This window comes from Gouania willdenowi, chromosome 7 (assembly GCF_900634775.1).
Source record: "Gouania willdenowi chromosome 7, fGouWil2.1, whole genome shotgun sequence".
In the NCBI taxonomy this organism is placed as follows: Eukaryota; Metazoa; Chordata; class Actinopteri; order Blenniiformes; family Gobiesocidae; genus Gouania; species Gouania willdenowi.
The window spans coordinates 16,194,305-16,214,829 of record NC_041050.1 but is presented as its reverse complement, the minus strand read 5'-3'; the positions used below and the strand labels follow the sequence as shown (position 1 = coordinate 16,214,829).

The following is a 20,525-nucleotide window of genomic DNA, read 5'->3' as shown; positions in this document are numbered from 1 at the left end:
AATCTTTGTTGTTATTTTTAGAGTCAAGAAAAGAATCTGGTACTTTTGGCAAACTCTTAAAAAGTTTGACCTTTTGGACTTAGTAAAGCTCCATCTATAGGGTTTATATTACTGGGTTATACTTTAGTATCGTGTTCACCATCAGCTGTGGTTTTCAGGTCAATTGGTCTGTTTTATCTCCTCTGTAGGTCGTGTGTGATTTTATCAGGAGGCAAAAAATTTGGTGACTTTAAGGCACATCCAGGAAGCGCAGGATTTATCTCTTTTTCTTCAAGGAAATGGGATGAAATTGGTCATCGAGCAAAAGCGGTGACACGTTTGACCTCTGTAATTTAAGAAGCTGGGGCCATTCACATACACACTAACACACTCTGTTCCCCCTCATTGCTTTTATTGTTAACATGGTAACACACCCCTCTGAACTATGTGGGCGTCCTTTAGACACACAAACCCACACACACACACACACACAGACACTTTCTCTCATACAAACCCACAAATCATGCACATTGCCTGTTCCAACTGCCCTAAACAAGCACTCCCTACACTGGCAGACTTTTGACCAAATCCCTGAGTCATCTCTAGTTTATCCAAACCCTGCCTCAAGAGGAAGCCCAGGATTAGGATTATGCCATAGCTTCTCAATGGGGATTTATCAAGCCTCAGCATGAAAGGTCGTCCGGGCAACAGCACCGTGGCAGTGTTTTTGGCATTTACTTGGGGAGGTGCAAGGAAGTGTTGTGTTTCAATATCCCAATGCGACTGAGAAGAGTTAATGACTGCAGTTGTAATACTATAAAAATACATCTCATGAGAAATCGTGTTCAGGTAATTTCAGATTTTTCCCATCGTTTCTAAACTTTTCTCTCTTTCCAAAGGAGGCTGTGGGAAACGCTTTCCAAGGGAAGTAAGCGTTGTTCCCAAGATCCAATCGAGAACATGTGCTTGTTGCTCAACAGTCTTTCACAATGAGGAAATGGCTTGTAGTCAAACCAACTGTATCCACAGAGACCGACCCCGAAGAAATCAAGCATTTGGCGATATCTGATAGCAACCAGCTTAAATGTTAACACCCGTGTGTGTGTGTGTGCATCTAGGTCGCTGTGTGAGGAGAACAAGAGATTTAAGATACTACAGAACAATATTTTCTTTACAAACAGTAATGTAATGCAATGTAGTCCCCTTAGTAATAACTAATAAACCCTGAATATCCAATTGCATCTGCGCACAGGATAAATATGGTACAAGTATGAGGTGTTAGCAGGTTTCTTGGTCTGCAAATCCCCCAAAAGCCCCATATGTTGCACATCGCTAAATCTTTTAATACGTTTGTGCAATTGTGTGTGCGCTTCAGCAGGTGCGTGTTGGTAAATGTAAGGGTGCATCTGTGCCACTTTAGCTGACAGATTAATGTCATTACTGTTTGTCAGCGACGTCCTGCAGTGACATCTGGACTCAGTTACCTCATCCCCGAGAAGAATACAGCCACGCGGATAAACTGTGTGTTTAAATCCAAATTTAGCCTCCTGCTATGAACTTGGTGTGTGACACAAAATGTAGTTTCATGGTCTGTCAATTTAAACAGTGGCTGAGAGGAAATCTATGCCGCAACCAAAATGAACGTAAATTACTTCTAAAAGATGTATTTATGTTATTGCATTAACACTGGTTGAGTCATAAATTGTGTTCTTGTGTATTTGTTTCCATTGAGCATTTTATTTAGTAGTTTGTGGATCCATGCTGGAACAAAGGAAATGTGTTCCAAGGTTTATTGACAGAAAAAGTAATTGATTACACGCCACACTGAGCGGACAGAGGAGCCGCACGAAGAGGCACCGGCTTAGAATCTCCTTAACCACGCTTAGCAGGCATTAAAAAAATAAATAAAGTAAATAAAAGAACAGGCATTAGCACCTACTTGAGGTGGATAAAGCAGAGCGCTGGAGTCCCCCAGTTAAAAGCCAGGTAAGCAAGGTGTGGCCTATATTATTATCACAAACACAAACTCAAAATGAAAAACACGACTAGTCACTATATAATCTAAATAAACCACAAAATGACATACTGAGACGCAGCCGTCTAATCAAGAGAAACCTCCAGAGATGCATTGGGAGAACATGCAAACTCACACCCATACCTATCGTACAACAACAAATAAATGGACTTCCTTAATTATCACACACAGGGTACTACATAAAAATATTCTTAAAATAACTATTTTAACTACACAAACCGCATTTCCTAAAGAAAGTGAAAGTGAGGATGCATAAACTGCCCCCCTCGGAGTCAGTATAACCCCTCGGAGTCAGACTAACAGCAGGGGGCGCTGTGTTCACTGTTACAGTGATTAATTTATTTTTGTCAATTAATAACTGTTAAACTTAATTAATAACTGTTAAACTTAATTAATAACTGTTAAACTTATGAATATACAACAGTAGCGACACCTTTAAAACATGTCCCAGGAGTACAAGGACAACAGAGAATCGCTAAGAATCATGGGACATGTAGGATTTTAATGGAAACTACTACGCGGTATGTAAGCTATTAGGAGAGCGGACAGTTGGCGGGGTCCGCGCAAGTATGTTTGAGCCTTTAGTATTCTGCATTTAGGAGACGATTTATTGGACAAAGACTTGTTCTGTATTAATAAAGGACATTGAAAACAATAGTGAGGATGCTATACAGTACATTGTCAGTAATTAGCAACAAGTTTGATGCTCATTATGAAGAATCACAGTTAAAATATAAAGGAATCAGGCATTAAGAGGAGGAAAAATTGGCAAACATTGCCACAAGTACAGCACTAAATATTTTTCAATTTAAAAAAAAAACACCTTTGAGCACCAGAGAAGCCTTGATTCCAAAAAAGCATTTACTGGTACAGTGACACAGTTCACACAAGAAGAGACCATGCAGTTACAAAGGAAGATGTTCTTTTTTAAAGAAATGAAGACTGCTCATTTGTTCACCGTTTAGTCAAAATCCGGGATTCTGAATTAAAATGATATCTTTGCAAAACAGTTGCTGCTTTCTGTTGGTTTTCAGAGCCCCAATAAACCCAAGGCCCATTCACCTTTTTACCAGTAAAGCTGTGTTTTGCTTTCTTTGGGTATTTTCTGCAACTCTTTCTTTAAAAAAAAAGCTTGGCACACTTTGATCCCAGCTTTCGTAATAACAGCACATAGAGTTAGGGGAAAGGGCCGTACTGTTTTCATAGTAGGTGTGCCTGAAACTGGACCTCAGCCTGAGTCACAGGGTAGAGATCTGAAAGAATACCTTTAGGTATCCACTGAGGACCAAGGCAGGATTGGTGACTGAGTAGATCCATCTCATGTAAAGTCAAATCCAGATGTGGGGGAAGTCGGCTGAAGTGTGTGAAGGTGGTTGTGTAGTTCTTGTTGGTCACCAGTAGATGGTAACAGTGCACAACCAGTCTCCAGTGAATGTGAACAATTAAAGTACAGGAGATAAACAATGAGAGGGAGAGATTTCATTGAGTGACTCAGCAATAAGTAGAGGTATAAAGACTACTGGTATATTCTAGTCAAGTAGAAGTACTGGTATTTGATTGAAATTGTACTCAAGCACAAGTACAAGTAAGTCATCCATAAAATACTCAAGTACAAGTAAAAAGTATCTCAATTAAATAGTAATGAAAGTAAAAGTTACTAGTTACATTCTCCCCAATGGTTTAATTTTGGTAATAGATATTGCCATGGTTCCCTTGCATACAGTAAACAGCTCATGTATAAACTAAAAGGAAGAGACCACATTCCACAAAGGCATGTGTATAAAATAAAAGGTTTGAAAGAAATTAACACCAATGAATTCAATTTAAAATAACAACATTCTCAGGCTTTGAGTATAGCTACATTTATGAGCTCTAAAACTGAGAAAATAACCTGCATTCAATGCTGTTTTGGCGCCGTACATTATGTTCGGCTAGGATGTGACGCATTTGATTGTTGTCTAATCATTTCATTTTTTGTAGTTTCGCAATGTCCGTTGATCATTTAAAAACAAAAAATAATAATTTACTCAGTGACGGTTGGGTGTAAAAGTGTAACAAATTGCTTCTTTAAAAACATACTTAAGAACAAGTAAAATGACTGATTTAGAAATATACTCAAAAAAGTACTGGTACCCATAAAAGCAACTCAATTACAGTAACGTGAGTACTTGCAATCCAATACTTTCACCTCTGGCATTAAGAGAGATGGGAGTGCATTATGGACATCTCAAAAGATTCAGTAGAACCAAATATTACAGTCCAAGACATCATTTGTTTTCACAATGCATTACTTCTTTATTAAAACATTCCTGATCTCTTCCCTGCAGAGGACCAAAGAAAAACCAGCAGCGCTCACCTCTGCTTTCCTAGAAGGCTTATGGCACTAAATCAAAAGACACCCTCACAGTGAAACTTCTAGGCAACTACTTCTGTGTGCTCATTATTACAACATTTATTGAAAGCACTGAACCATATTGTCCCCACGGTGTAACCATGGTGACTGTGTGTTTACAAATATGTCACCCCAAAGCTGGGGAGGGGGGGGACCTTTTCTCCTGTAAGTGCTGAAGCAGCGATGCCTAGCCAGGCGGAAAACTAGCCGCGCTTGACTCGTGTCTAATTGTCAACACGTGTGCATGAGCATTCAAAGCCCATTATGAGCACTCCGACAACAACAATGGCAATCAATGCAGTCGCCTACGACCACAGGAACTGAAGAGTGATGGAATCCCAACGCAGAGAATCACTTTCAGTGTCGTAGTTCCTGGGATATTTCAGACATTCACACACTCCTCCCGCTGGTTAAGAGTCGCTGACTGTTGACAATCACGTGCCTTGTGCTGTTTGTTCTTGTCTAGACACGAGGCGTCTTGTTCACAGTGTTATGACAATGTGATATTGTGTTGTTTTTTCAGCGTCATCCGATCTTCATGGAAAGAGGAAGAAGAAGACCATAAAGGGAAATAACGAGATGGGTTCTGCTTCAACCACAGAGTACCATTGTGTTGCTGAAAAGGACTAAACAAGTTGGAGATTTGAGAGTTTCCTGTTTAGAGTTTTCTCACTGATGTGTGCAAAGAAATGCCTGCAATGTGTCAAAATACAACACCATTGTTACATCACTTGAAGAGTAACTAAACCCAAGGCTGGAAATTCAAAAAATGCCTTTGATTATGGGCGGAGCTCTGAAAGCAGTTAAGACACGCCCAGTGTATACTATGAAATCTCCAAAGAACAATCTATGCTATGCTAACTACCCACTCTATACTCACTCTCCTCACAACAGATTGTAGAGTCCACAGGTGGTAGTTTTTATAGGAGGGGCGGAGCCAACAGTGGTGGCCCGTGATGTAAGAAGCCATCAAAACATCACATAGCAACAAAATTTTAATTGTAATAGCCAGGTTTCACTTTCAACCCATAGAGGGCAGTCACTTTTACATTTTACAAAATACATCAAATTAAAATACTTGGACAAAAATGTCAAGAGTTGGACAAGAATCAATCAACAAAACAACTTCATACCCAAATACATTTGTTTTCAGCAGCAGAGAAAAAGGTTTAGTGCCTTTAAGATAAAAAATTAAATGTAAATGAATAAAACCAATGCATATCAAATATGGATGCCCAAGCAATGATGAAGAAATTCATGTTTAAGAGAAATGAACCTCCAGCACAACCCAGTGTTATCTAAAAAAAAGTTCATAAAAATTTAAAAAAGTACCGTAATATTAGAATCAACTTCATTTAACATAACTATTAAAACAATTAACAGTTGAAGAGCTATAACTTTAGTTAATTTATTGTAAATAAAATGCCTATTTTTGTGAAATCACTGAAACCTCCTTAGTCTTAACCAAGATTGAACATTGCGTATTACAAAATAAAATAAAAATGTATACTGTGTTTATAGTTAGTAATCAAAACTGCTTTATCTCACACACACACTCTTTCTGAGGGGAATGACCTTCTCCTGGTCGCCCCTCCTGATGTTTCCTGCACAGTGACGTGTGCGTGAGTGAAAGTGTGGAGGGAAGTTGGGAGGACTCTGAATCCAGATGTGAGGGAAACTGATCAGAGACACAAGTTAACATTAGACTATGACTCAGGACACATGAGAGAACTGGACCGTACAGTCATAGTACCTCAGAATGTGACTCATCATTTTTTTTTACGGTATAGCTCTAGTGAGTCACATACTGAGTCAGACTCTTTGGATTTGGTAAAATCCCAAAAAAAAGCTGTATATTCTCATCTCTCACTGTTACCTTCTAGTTTTCATTGCCTTTTAACAGAACAAAGCGATAATCCACACAAACAACAACTGTATGTGTGTAATATTATATATAATGTATAAGGGAGAAATCCTTTGTATATTATAGATGCTGGGGTGAAATATGACAGTGGGCGCTGACCTCTGTATGACCTTGTGTGCATTATGGAGCAGACAGTAATAAATGATGAGACACAGGGGAGTGAAACAGCATGGGGCTCAAAGCACAGCTCTGCTCTGCCCTCTAGTGGCACAGACACGTTCCCACACCACATCCTCTATAGAAATCTACTGAAATGTTATGAACTGACCATTTTACGTGAATTTCATCAAAAACTGAACTGTCAGCAAAAGCAATTTAAAGTGGGTATTTACAACGACAGTTAAATTCTACCTAATGTGTGTTTTGCAATATGATCATCATATTTACAGTATTATGAGGACATTAAGTTCCCTTGTTTCATTTCCTCTTTCTTGATACAAGCAAAAACCAATTCCTTAAAAATTTAAATAGCATTTTATACAACAGATAACATTTAGCATTATTACTGGTAAAAAAAGAAAAAAAAGAAAAGGAGTTTAAGCTTTAGTTGCTTTGGTCAAAAGCCTTACCTTGACAATAGATGGTACCAGTCCAGGTGACAGCTACACACTTATTTTGAGCTGTCAACACTTCCTGTTTGAATGTTCAAAGGGCGTGACAGTGAGATGTACCGTTTGAGTTTGTGTTGAGATCGTCTGCTCTCTGAGTTAATAGCATAAAGTGGATCCTGTGTCTTTTAACGCATATCCCCTCTTATTGCAACAAGATTTAAATATCTTTTAAAAAAACGAAGGCAATGGAATCCAAGAAAAAAAACCAAACATAATTCATTCTGCAAACTATCATAAGCTTGTCTATATTACAATATAATACAACTTTACACATAGACTCACAAAAATGACAAAAACGTTATTTTACAAAGTGATCGTGTCGTTAATAAGTCAGACATTGATCCATCGATGCACTGGTGATGAAGTGATGCAGCTCTTCAGATAAAAAAACATTGGATGTATAAATATAAGTGCCTTGAGAGATGGTATTGAACTGCCCTGAGCCAGGGATGTTGACAGATGTAGCTTACCCCCACCAGCTTAAAACTGTGGCAGGAAAGAATACTGGTAATTGATGCTGGTCAGTGCTTTGACCTGCTAAGAAAAAGCTGTTCTCCCAGTATCCAGAAACAGACGGTAATGGGATTCTACAGTGACAGTCAAAATTGGTGTGTGTGTGTGTGTGTGTGTGTGTTAATTATATAAAATTATATAAAAACATTTACAATTTAATGAAATGCAAAACTGGGGAGCCTTGCTACAGTTCTATGGCTTACACATACTGTACTGTACGTAGTTAACCATTATTAAAATATGTTTCATATCAACTTTTCGCACTACCTGTCAGTTTTCTTGAGGATCATTTTACTATTAAAAAATCTAATAAAATCCAGGGGTCTACTGACAGAAAAAAGGCTCAGACGCCCACACCAAAAATATTAATACCAATATTTTCATTGATAAGGAAGCCTAACTAGGTAACCAAGAAATGAAAAACATGTAAAAAACAACTGCATTTTACAGCTGATTTAAGATATGGATTAAAACTGATTCGTTATCATACGAGATGCTAACAGAAAGCTACCGCAAGAGGAAGGTCACCTTTGATATGGTTATTTATTAAAGGATCGATAATTGTGATTATTTGTAATTCAACTTTAGTAATTTAGAACACAATTGTAATTTAATTTTACGGGGAAAATTATATTCGTAAATTTAATTGTGATTGGAAAAAATGTCGGTCACCGTAATCGTCAACAAATGTATCAGCTGAAGGAGATATTTGCTAAAATAAGTCGAATTCTCGGACTGTAATATGCTACTTTTTGCACTTCTATCTCTGCCAGCGTATCCTGGTGAGCCAGTGCTGAAAGTGCTCCTTCATACTGTAGAACCTGCAAGTTCATGGTTAAATGACAGGATGATCTCAGCAAGGGGGCGGGATAGGTGGTGACATCATTCCTAAACTGTGCCAGGGGGCTGCTTTCTAACTGCAGCAGCTGTACAATGGAGGTGGGGGGGGCGGCAGCTGACACCGTGGAACCGGAGGCTGTGTGTGCACGTCCAAAATAACACCCAAATCATTATTCAGATACAAACATCCTGTTTTCTCCACACTGCACATTCACTCGGACACAACAATGTCTCAGTCCAGGAAGGAATTGCATGAGGAACACACAGTTTAACAAATAATATGACTCACCCGTTCTCCAAGTCGCCGATATCATCATCATCTTCATCATCATTATTATCGTCGATGGGGCTCTTTCCTCCTAGGTCGCTGTCACTGAGGTAGTCTCCCTTCAGAAGGGACGGATCAACATTGAGGGCTTCGACGAGGTGAATTCTGGAGGTGTGGCTGATCCTCAGGGGAACGTCTGACTGGGTGTTGACCGTGGACGGAGCGTCACCTGCCTGCAGACGAGGACTCGCTTGACCATGACGCCATGACAGTGGAGAGGATCGATTAGACAGGCTGGAAATGGAGAAAGGGATGGCATCGTCGCTGTCGTAGCATGTGGACTCCTCCGCACAACTGTGGAATGAGGGAGAAAAGGAAATTAGAGAATTTTAGGGTTTGGGCTTTTGGCTCAAGTACCTCGTTTCTCTTATTTCTGAATCCAATTTGTTCGACTACAACATTTTCCTCAGAATGCCAGTAATAGTGATAAAAAATTTTAAATTATGTAATTTTATAAATAAGTGGAATTAAACCGCATTTAGCACAGTGGTCCCCAAACTTTTTTGGATCGTGACCTTATATCAAACCTTTGATATCAAAAAGTTCAGGCGACCCACCCCATGCAAAGACACTTTTTTCTTCTATAATTCGTTTGTTTTACTGTTACAAATACAGAGTAGCCAGGATTAAGGACAAGTTGCGCCAGCTCTGTTATGAAATTTATATTTGAGAAAGTGAAAGTAAAGTGTGTTGTTTTAAATTTAAAGAATATATTTCATTTTTATTATCAGTTATTATTTTTTTTTATCAATTACTAGACGTTTCAGGCGACCCCATTCAAATTCCAGACAACCCCACATGGCGTCACAACCCCAAAGTTGAAAAACACTGCTTTAGTGCCTTTAGAATAGATTCATTTCTAGAGTTTTTATGATTTTTGGTCATCTCCTACCTAGTGTGGGACCAAGACTGATTCTTATATTTTCATTTCATGTCCTAATCAAGATCATTTCCATCAATATTATTATGATTATGAACTAAAACCCATAGTTTTCATGCTCACATTTGTTCATTTTCTCCTCTCTCTCTATCACTCAAGTACCCCTGTAGTGCCATCGCAGACCCCTTGGGGTACACGTACCCCCATTTGAGAAACACTGCTTTAGAACAATCGGAATCAGCTTTGACCAAGTTTGTGCAAACAAGGAAAATAAATACACTTTTTTCACACGACGGACTGATATCCGTGTGTGCGAGCGTGTGTGTGTAGTTTTACTGTCAAACCACATGTTTTTATCCTCCGCTGAGCTCCTTATTAATCCTCACACTGCAGACACCGCTGCATCACTAACTCACAACCACATGGATTTCCAGTGCAGCTGCTGCTTTGTGCTTAGGCTGAGAATGAAAAGAATCTGCATAGTAAAAGTCTTGGATTAAAAGAAACATCACAGTTTGCATTTGCTTTTCAACGTTGTCTGTAGAAAACAGAATCAGCGTCGCAAAAGTGGCATTACAGATATTTTTTTTGATTGAAATGTTCACCTACTGATGCAAAGCAGACATCAGGAAACCTCAGAGGGAGGATGCTACTAATACAATTCACAAACTATTAGGGGTGTCCAAATCCAATATTGATATCAGATATTGGTCCGATATCAGCCAGAAAATGAATATCGGATTTTATCGGACTGCATCTAAAATCTCCGATATCATATATATTGTTTTTTTGGATTTATTTTTTCACTATCTTCTATTTTATTGTTTTATTTATTTTATTAAATCATAGAATATTCTTATTCTAAAAGGTTAATTATATGTTATCAATTTGTTTATAATAAACAATTCTGTTTTTTTAATAATCAAGCCTTTTCTAACATTCCACGCTACAAAATAAATAATAAAAGTGTGTATGATTTGTGATAATATCGTATCGGATCGATATCGGTATCGGCATATACCCAAGGCTGCAATATCAGCATCTTATCGGAAGTCAAAAAGTTGTATCGGGACATCCCTACTAACTATCGGATTTTTCTATTGTCGGTAGTATCTCAGTTTAGGGCTGTTTAGGGCAATATTTTGAGATTCAAGATATATCGAGTTTTCTATATCAATTTTTTTTTTTTTACAACTTATTTTGTATTAAAATAATTGTTTTAGGAATCGCTGCTTTTGCTTCTTCTCAGAACAGCATGAAAAGCACAGTTAGACGGATTTAAGTGCGTCCTAACCCAGACCTTCCCCTAAACAAGCCCCACGACAGAACTCACTCACACGTGCTGTCCCTAATACGAAAAAAAGCCAAAAGTGGCACGTATTGTGCAATCTTTATTTAATGAGAAAATTTAACCCATAATTGTTTTTCTGGTCTGACTTTATTTGAATTAAAATATCGAGATTTATATCGTATATCGCCATTTTGAGAAAAAATATTGAGATATGAATTTTGGTCCATATCACCCAGCCCTATCTCAGTTAAATGTACACAAAGACTTTGCCTGCATTCTATATGATTTATTCTCTTGGTTTGCTGCTCTCTAATTCAATCTTGGACTTTAGACTTACACACAGATAGGACAAGTAGCAAGGACAACATCTCCTTCCATCTAATGGAGGAAGGAAAAGAACTCAGACACTTCCTCATGTGCAATTAATCAGAGGATCATACAGACGACATACTGTAGCTTTGTCCGTAGGAAGGAGAGTCATGTGTGTACATCATCAGTGTTTACTTTGAAAATGGCTTTGGACTAATCTTGGCAACAATTCTCAAAAACCCACACAATTAAAGTGACAAAATAACAACTGCTGTTAAGCAAACTGTTTACTGACGACAACAATACAATTGTGCGTTAAAAAAACATTTATAGAAATATATAAAATATCACTTACTCACTCACAATATTGAGATTTAGCCTATACATAAACGTGGATCTTACCTGTGGCTGAGCTGCACTCCTCTCAGATTGGTCATGGTTTCCTCCAGGTTTTGCCGAAGGTCCAGCACATTTTGAACAGTCCTTTTCCTCTGGGACTCTGGGTCTACACAATACAGATACGCAAATAATTTGTTAGAAAATCAGTTTATGAAAGTAAAAACCAAAAAAAAAAAAGTTTTTTTTCAACAAAATCTAAACTTTCATCAACATTACTCAGTGTTCATCATAGTCACATGCAATATAAAGACAGGAATGCATAGTATATGTTTAGAAAAAATATTAGTTAAAAAAAAATATATATACTGTATATATATATATATATTATTTTTTTATTTTCATATATATATTTGTTCACATATTAATCCAATTATAAATCATTCTGTGTTCAATTTCGTTTGAGAAACTCCCAATAAACAGCGGTAATAACAGACTTGAGCATGTCCTATCTATCAGCAGCATTCTCCACCATCAGTTTTATATTCTAAAATGAAAACATCTCTACATTTGTGTTTATAACCTGCATGTGAACCTGTGCCCTTTATCGCCTCTGATATTCGTGATTGAATCAAGAAACAACAAAAAGACAGTCGTCAACATCCCCCGCCAGACTGGTTGTCATTATAACTCACAACCTTTTTCTAAATGTCCTAAATCTAAGAACTTAGATGTATACATAAGAAAATATCACATCAGAATATAAAATTACTAACTATCTAAAAAGGTTTCTAAGAAAAGCTGTCCCCTTGGAAGATGCCTCGAACAGAGTAAAGAAAAACGGAACAAGGGCAATAACTCCAGAAAAAATAATTGCGAGCTTCTCATTTTCAAACTCCATCAAAGTATTTATACCCTGAAGCCACACACTGAATTTGGTTATCCTATCTTAAACAGTTTCTGAGAAAAGCTGTCCCCTTTGAAGATACCGAGAACAGAGAAAAAACAAAAAGAAAAAAACAAACAAGGGCAATAACTCCAGAAAAAATGACTGTGAGCTTCTCATTTTCGAACTCCATCAAGGTATTGATACCCTGAAGCCACACACCAAATGTGGTTATCCTATCTTAAATAGTTTCTGAGAAAATCTATCCCCTTTGAAGATACCTCGAACAGAGTAAAAAAAAACGGAACAAGGGCAATAACTCCAGAAAAAATTATTGCGAGCGTCTCATTTTCGAACTCCATCAAGGTATTGATACCCTGAAGCCACACACTGAATTTGGTTATCCTATCTTAAACAGTTTCTGAGAAAAGCTGTCTCCTTTAACTCAGACAGACGGACGGACAGAGCACAAACCTATATCCCCCTTCCACACTTTGTGGCGGGGGATAATAAGCCATATGCAGTTAAACCCACCAGGAGACATATTTTGCATTTGATTCACCCATGGCTGAAAAGCACAGATTGGGCCACAGAGGTTGACACTGGCTCATTCAGCTCATGTGATTCTAATAGTGTGTAACTGATTGTGTGCAGCTGATTGTCCAAAAACTGCCCCAGAAGATTGGATGTAATAAAAAGCCAAATAGTCCAAAAAACTGAAGCCATTAGGCAACAATTGCATTCCAACAACAATTTGATAAGGACAATAAAAAATTGCAGTTTACACAAGATGTTTCTCGTTATACATTTGTGTAACTGAGGACACGTTCTGTAAATTCTTACATTAAGGAAAAAATATTTTTGACCTTTACTGCAACTCTCTGAAGGCTATTTATGTGTGATGATGCGAAGATAATAAATATAAGGGATATGGGAGAGCCTGTTCAATAGACCATTAAAGTCATCCAGCTGACTCTCAAACTGGCTCCGCATGAGATTTACTGTGACCCGGGGATGAGGTCACATGACAATATAAACAACAATGTAATTAACCAAGAACAATTGTGTGTTATACTGCTTCTCATAACCTTACAACGCCCACAAACAGCTTCTAATCACAGCTAACGCACTCCTCCATCTGGTTGGTGAGAGGTGAATGAGGAGTGGAGACCCTTCCGATGAGGGAGGAACAATCATAAGCTGTGAAGGTGTCAATCTCAACAACAGCTGCCAACCACACACTTTGTTTCAAAACGTATTTGCCGGCTGACACAAACACTCAATGGCTCCGCTGAGGAACGCTCACGCCAGAACTGATACATGATAGCGGGTTGATTTGTTTCTGAAGAAAATGGTTGGGTAGACAATTGATCAGCAGCCCCTGGGGACTGACATGTCAATGGAGGGATGATGAAGCCATTGTGATGCAAACCTCCATCACATGCACGCGGAACACTGGAAAACATCTTGGAGCAAAGCAGACACAAGTAAAAACGCGAGTATGGAAAATGCAAAGAAGAACACAATCCCTTCAAATTGTTCAACAATGGTGGAAGTCAGAAAGAAATAACACAAATCCTGGCTCACACTTCAACACATACGTAGGCTTTAATTGGGCGGTTTTAATTACTCCAAATGGGAGCTTTGTTTAACATCACCATCTAATTGATTTGCTATGGTCCATGCATGTGTCTGTGTCACGCTTCATATCTGTGAATGACTTCCTGCTTTGCCTCTGCTGGTCCCAGTTGGTCCCAGCTGGCATGAGGTGATAGGGGTGTTGTCGAATTGATGATGTTTGTCCAAGTACTAGACCAGTAAAAAACTACAAAAAAAAAAAATCAGGTGTAAATCAGGTGTAAATCAGGTGATGTGTCCCGATTAGCGCGAGAAAAACGCGCACCGTCGTGAACAGTGTCTTGTTTAAACGGGTTCGGGCTTAAAGAGACATCAGCTTCATTTGGGTCACACGGGTTTGGGACTTGTTCTGTCGGGCTCGGACGTGAGGTCAAAACAAGTCACACTAAAACAGTCATAGCATCCCCTATTGTTTAAGCAAGGCATCGAAGCACATACTGTGCTATATCGATTTTAATCCCCTCTTATTTGAATCGATTTTTAGCCGATATAGGATATATCCTTACATCCCCAATATAAATATTACCAAATCTCAATCCGAGAGTATAAAAAGCTTTTATTCTTGCCTCACATGTGGTATTTTTACCTTCAGTGTGCAGTGAATAGAGGTTTGCCATACAATAAACCTCAGAGCTAGATTTAGAATATCATGACGCCCTGTGCAACAAACTGATTCATGCATTTTTAACCATTTATTCACAGAAATAAAAAGGGATGATGCATGAAGCAGGGATGAAGATGGATGGATGTATGGATGAATAGATGGATGGATATTTGATGGTTTTCCGAGTGAGGGGAAAAGTAAAAATGCCATCCACTTGGTATCCCCTCCTGACTTTCCTCTCCATTAAAAACAAACTCCCCAAAGATACACTAATGGCTCTGTCCTTGCGAGGCTGCTCTATGCCCGTTTTAGTGCATGTGCATAGATGTGTGTTTGTGTGTGCTTCTACCACATCCTTCCTTGACAGCGTTGTTTGCAGTAGTGAATGTCAGGTCCTTGTATCTCCTCACCCAGGAGAGTATGGAGAGTTTAATAGGATATGAACATGTTTGAGTAATGGATTCAGTTTCTATTCTTTCCGTCCTTCCTATCCGGAGTTCATTCGTCGCTGTCCCCGCCACATGTGCTCATATGTTAGAGCAGGGCTTCTCAAGCCCCGACTACAACATTTTGCTTCGAAAACTATTTAAAAACAACTATAGAGCACAATGATGGAATAAATGGGTGATAATAACACACATTTTAAAGAATCTCATTTAGTAAATAAGTGGAAAAAAAACAATATTTAGTGCAGTGGTTCCCAATCATTTTTGGATTCTGACCCCATTTTGGTATCAAGAATTTCTGACGACATTGTTTTTCTGGAATTCGTTTTTGATCATGTTTGAGCTCAGATATATATTTTTTTATTTACTGAATTTTAGTTGAACTATATTTATATTCCACAAAGTGAAAGTATAGAAATCCAGTTGTTTAAGATTGTGTGTTTTAATTACAAAAAAGAATAACAATTAAAACATTTCAAAAATGTATTTCAATTTTTCAGAAATTTCAGGCAACCCCAAGGTTGAAAAACCCTAATTTAGTGGCTCCTGAATAGATTTATTTCTATAATTTTTTATAATTTTTCCGTCATCTCACGCCTAGGGTGGGACCAAGACTGGCTCTCTCTCTCTCTCTCTCTCTCTGTAGTGCCATCGTGCACCCCTAGGGGTACCCCCATTTGAGAAACACTGTGTTAAAGTCACTGTAACCTTTTGCTTGCTGTACAGTTCTCTGGTTGTAGGTTGTAGTGATATCTGTGCTTTATAATAGTCCCAAGAGGATGTTTGTTGGGAACAGTAATGATCATTTCAACATTCCGAGCTCTGCTGCGTTACCATGGTAACAGCTAACGCTACTCTACTTTTTAAAGCTATCGATATAAATAACAAATGTGGCAACTTCCCCATTACGCCTTAAACTGAATTCAGTTTAAAATAAAGTGCTAACAGCAACTTCCTTGCAGGAAGCAAAATAAGGTCAATAATATGGTGACAACATGGAACAAAGGATGTAAAAGAGCCCGGATGTAAACCTGTCACAACGACATTAACCTGATTGTATTCCTAATGATATTTTACCTCCTTTGGTTTAGTTAAATTTAAACACTTAGCAGACAGTTTGCAAAACAGGAAGCCTTACAACAGCCACAGCCATTCCTGCACATCTGGACGGGGCAGACAAACACATGGTACAGCACACAAATGTGCATCCACATTCTTTGCAAACACTCAAACACACACATGCACTAACGTACATCTGCTTCAAGATGTCACAACCTGTTATTAAAGCCCTAAAGGTCGTAAATGTTTTGTTGCATGGGGTATAAATACAAGGGCATTCATCAATCCTGTGCTATAAATGATGGAACAGATGAAGTGACAGAGCAATTAGTGACTCAATGCACATTTATGTGGCGAAAGAAAAAAAGAGACGTTGAGAGATTGTCAGTAGCCTTTCAGGCAGCTGATTGAAATCTATTGAAAATGAGAAAACCATATACAGGAGAGGAATGAGATTATTACGACTCACTGCTGCAGAAGTTTAGAAAAACCAGGAATTATTTGTAAAGCATTCAAATAAAACAAACCAATACTAAATAATTTCTATCTTTATGCAATTTAACAAAAAAAAAACCCATTATATTAACAAATATTTAGGATTATTTATAATAACAGGGAAGTTTTTTCCAGAATTGTCTTATATTCAATAAACTAAAAATATGCAGTTTTTTCAACAAATCACAACAATTGATGTGATTGCATATATTTCTTTGGACACCATAACAATGTAAGTAAATAAATGCACACACAAGTAGACACACACTTATACAGAAACAGATGAAATGGTCAAAATATCACCTTAAGATTAAATATTCTTGGATACACGTGTTTCGTCCTAAAATGATAACAGTATTTACTGCTTACACACAAGTTTCTGCTGGAAAGTTCAAGCCAATATACAACAGTGCCACATATCGATGCATACAGACACTATAAACGAACACACACACACAGAAACCACACTGATTCTGTAAATCAAAGCCGTCTATATATGCTGAGTGGTGTGGTTTGGTTTAGTTTTGTTAAAGGGAGCTGCTTCCTGTGGAACTGTTTTTTTTTTTTTTACAATGTGCTTAAAGGCATCTGCAGTTTTTCAACCACAAAGTCAGACCGACCGCTTTGCTCACTGTGTGCAGTGCATTAACACTGATAAGTGTATTAATCACAACAAGCAGAAAACAGGACATATTGTATGTGAGTTAAAATATCAACCTCCCTAAAGTATCCCTAGGAATTTTAAATCCAGCAAAACTCCCACAGTTTCAAATTAGTAACAAATTAACAATGCAGTGGTCTATTACTCATTATTCATTAACAGGGGCGTTAGCTCATCGCTAATCTGTCACCAGACTCTGTGATTGATGCCATTTCCTTAGTGCAGTGAGTAAAAAAAACCTCCACTACCCAAATATATCTAAAGATATGAAACCTGTGGTTGGGTGTAACAGGATTGTTGATCACATGTTGAGAACACACGCATGTGGAAGGTCTATCTATCAACCTATGTTGCATTTTACATCTGATATGACCAAATATACCACAATACAGTTTAAATAACATGTGTTTTTTAATCTTCTACAATTACAAATTCAGTTCCATACCGATAACCATCGAGAAGGTTAGGTCTTAAAGCTTTCAAAGGTTAAAGAAATAAAAGTGAATACAGCTTTAACATTCATAACCCAATACACATGGAAACGCTGAACAGCTTTACGCTTTGTTTTCACTGCCATATGTAAATATCCATGTCCATCCCTTTCCTTTTTTTTTTTTACTTTATATTGGCCGTTAATCTTTATTATTATTTTATTACTATTGCCTACGTCTTTTGCACTATTTCTTTTTCTACACTGTTTATGAGAGCTGTTGTTATTTTTTTTTAAATTGCGTTGTGCTTTTGTGTAATTACAAATAAAATGATCCTGATTCTGATATATTCAGTGTTGGAGAGTAACTGATTACGGTGTGTTACATAATCAGATTACAAACGATGTAATTATTATCTGTTACAGTTTAAATAGTTGGTAATCGGATGACAGGTACACTGTTGAAATCAATGGATTACACAAAGTTACTTCTCTGTTTCACGGGATTATTCACTCTCGACATGCATTCGCACACTTAAAAAATCCAGTTTAATGTGAAAGTAATCCAAGTAATCAGGTTACGTTACTCAGATTAAGTAATGTACGGAGCCCTGGAGGTGACATGGATGAGATTAAAAAAGGGGTAATTATGTAGGGATCCCGACTTACTAAGTCGGGGCACGAGATAGTGAAGTCAGGGGGTGCACGACATAGTAACTCGAGGCTCAAGATAATTAAGTCGGGGCCCAAGGTAGACTGCGGTAACGGCATCAGTGATTTAAAACTAGAATGCCCGTTTACATCGCGCATTACGGTAAAGCCGTCAGAAGCCGACAGGAGCTTCATGGTGCGTTCACGTACACCTCAAATGACACCAACAGTAAACAGTACTGCACAGGCTTATTGAACCAAAAATGCTTCATGGTGCTTTCAAGTACACCTCAGTTGCAAGCATAAATCACACCAACAGTACTGTACAGGTGTATTGTACCAAAAATTCATTGAAAATCTAATTATTTCCAGGACACTGCACCAGATTCTTCTTCTACAGCCTCCCAGGTACCTCCATGTCAATTTTCAACTAGAATCACTGTAGCTTTTTCTCATAATTACACAAAACACACACAATACATACAGTACTGTGTGTATTGAGTGCAATTTGATGCGAGGTACAGTACGGCTTTACTGTAATTCTAGTTTTAAACCGCTGATGGCACTACCGCAGTCTATCTCGGGCCCCAGAGTTACTATCTTGTGCACCCCCTGACTTAACCATCTTGAGCCCCAAGTTAATATCTCAGGCCCGACATAATTACCCTCCTTTTTTTATCTCATCCATGTCACCTCCACTGCTCCGTAATAATGTAAGGGCTTACGTTACAAATGACATTTTTGGGCATTTAATCTGTAATGGATTACATTTTGAAAGTCGCCTTACCAACATTGTATATATTCAAATATGTAATAACGTGGTATGTTTGTAATGTAAAGTTTGCATGAGCAATCGTGTGAGAGCTGATTAGACAGAAAATGGAGAGTGTAATGTGATTTAGGAAGAACATGGCAGGAAGCAGACGACGCTAATGCAACGGCTCCTGCATTAAGTTCTGGGAGGCAAACCACAATGTGTTGTACACAAACAAGCGAGAGTAGAAAACCCCTCATCATACATGCATCTGATTGTGCACGCACACGCGCACACACACACACACACACACACACACAGTCACACTAAAAAAGATGTCCTCGACCCTCTTCCTCTCAGCTGTCTGACTGGTGAAAGAATAACTGCTACCCGACAATTCACATCAGAGAGAATTTTGGAGGGAAGGTTTATTCCACACTTTCCTCGGGTGTTTGTGCTTATCTGTTTGTCACTGCGTACTTGTTAGACAACAGTTCCCTGAATCCTTCAGTCAGCAAAGCCCCGGGTCTGACCACACCCGGATCACATTAGAGACTCAGCACTCTGATCACAATAGACGAGTTAAGTATGAAAAATTTCCTGTCGTACTGCAAAAGATGAATAGAGAGGAGTGCAGTATAGAGAACATATCAGCTGCTGAATGGAACGTGTGTGTGTACGTGTGTGTGTGTGTGTGCATGCTTTGCAGAATACAAAAAGAAACCATCCACAATAAGAAGATGGTGAGGGTGATGTAAAAAATATATATATTTATAGGTTATATTTGATATTTTGCAATGTAGCTAACAATGTAAATGAAGCATCTCCTTCCTTGTCTTCACAAGAATATGGCAGACACACATGCGCACACACACACACGCGCGCACGCGCACACTCACGCACACGCACACTATGAAGGCCTGTTAACCAGTGTTATCATTGTTGACTAAAAATGTTCGTCATCAGATTGGGACACCCTTCTTGTTACACATTTTAAATGCACTGTCCTGCTCAAAGGCTGTAAAGGAAGTCCAAACCAACAACAACTCTTACATGTCTTGGTTAGCTTAGCACATCGCATGTGCTGGCTGGTAAGTTATCAGATCAATAGCGGTAAATGTGTGATCAACACATAAAGCATGACAACATTCTCCAATGAATTAACTGCACTTCCAAGACAGTAGCTTTGTTTGGTTTTAGTCAAAAAAAAACCTCAAAGGTTATTGGACTTTACATGTTAGGGGTGTGTATTGCCTGGCATCTGGCGATACGATTCATATCCCGATACATAGGTCACGATACAATACGATAGATATATAAGTAAGTATAAGTAATTTATTTATAAAGCGCTTTTTGCAGATACAATCACAAAGTGCTGTGGTGAAAGTACAAGTGCAACATTATAATAGAATAATAAAACATGGGTGCAAATACATCATAAAAGGATAAAAAAAAATTTAAAA

General features: G+C 38.2%; 1 protein-coding gene across 1 annotated transcript in view; it reads right to left on the bottom strand.

Annotated features, from left to right (window-relative positions):
* The window catches only part of nav1a (neuron navigator 1a), a 107,131-nt gene that overhangs the window by 47,326 nt on the left and 39,280 nt on the right, over positions 1–20,525 (bottom strand). Inside the window, exons 9-10 of the mRNA XM_028452225.1 lie at positions 11,505–11,607; positions 8,584–8,916 (exon numbers count right to left, since the gene is read on the bottom strand). Coding sequence (XP_028308026.1) covers positions 8,584–8,916; positions 11,505–11,607 — 436 coding nt within the window. The remainder of the gene's footprint in view (positions 1–8,583; positions 8,917–11,504; positions 11,608–20,525) is intronic.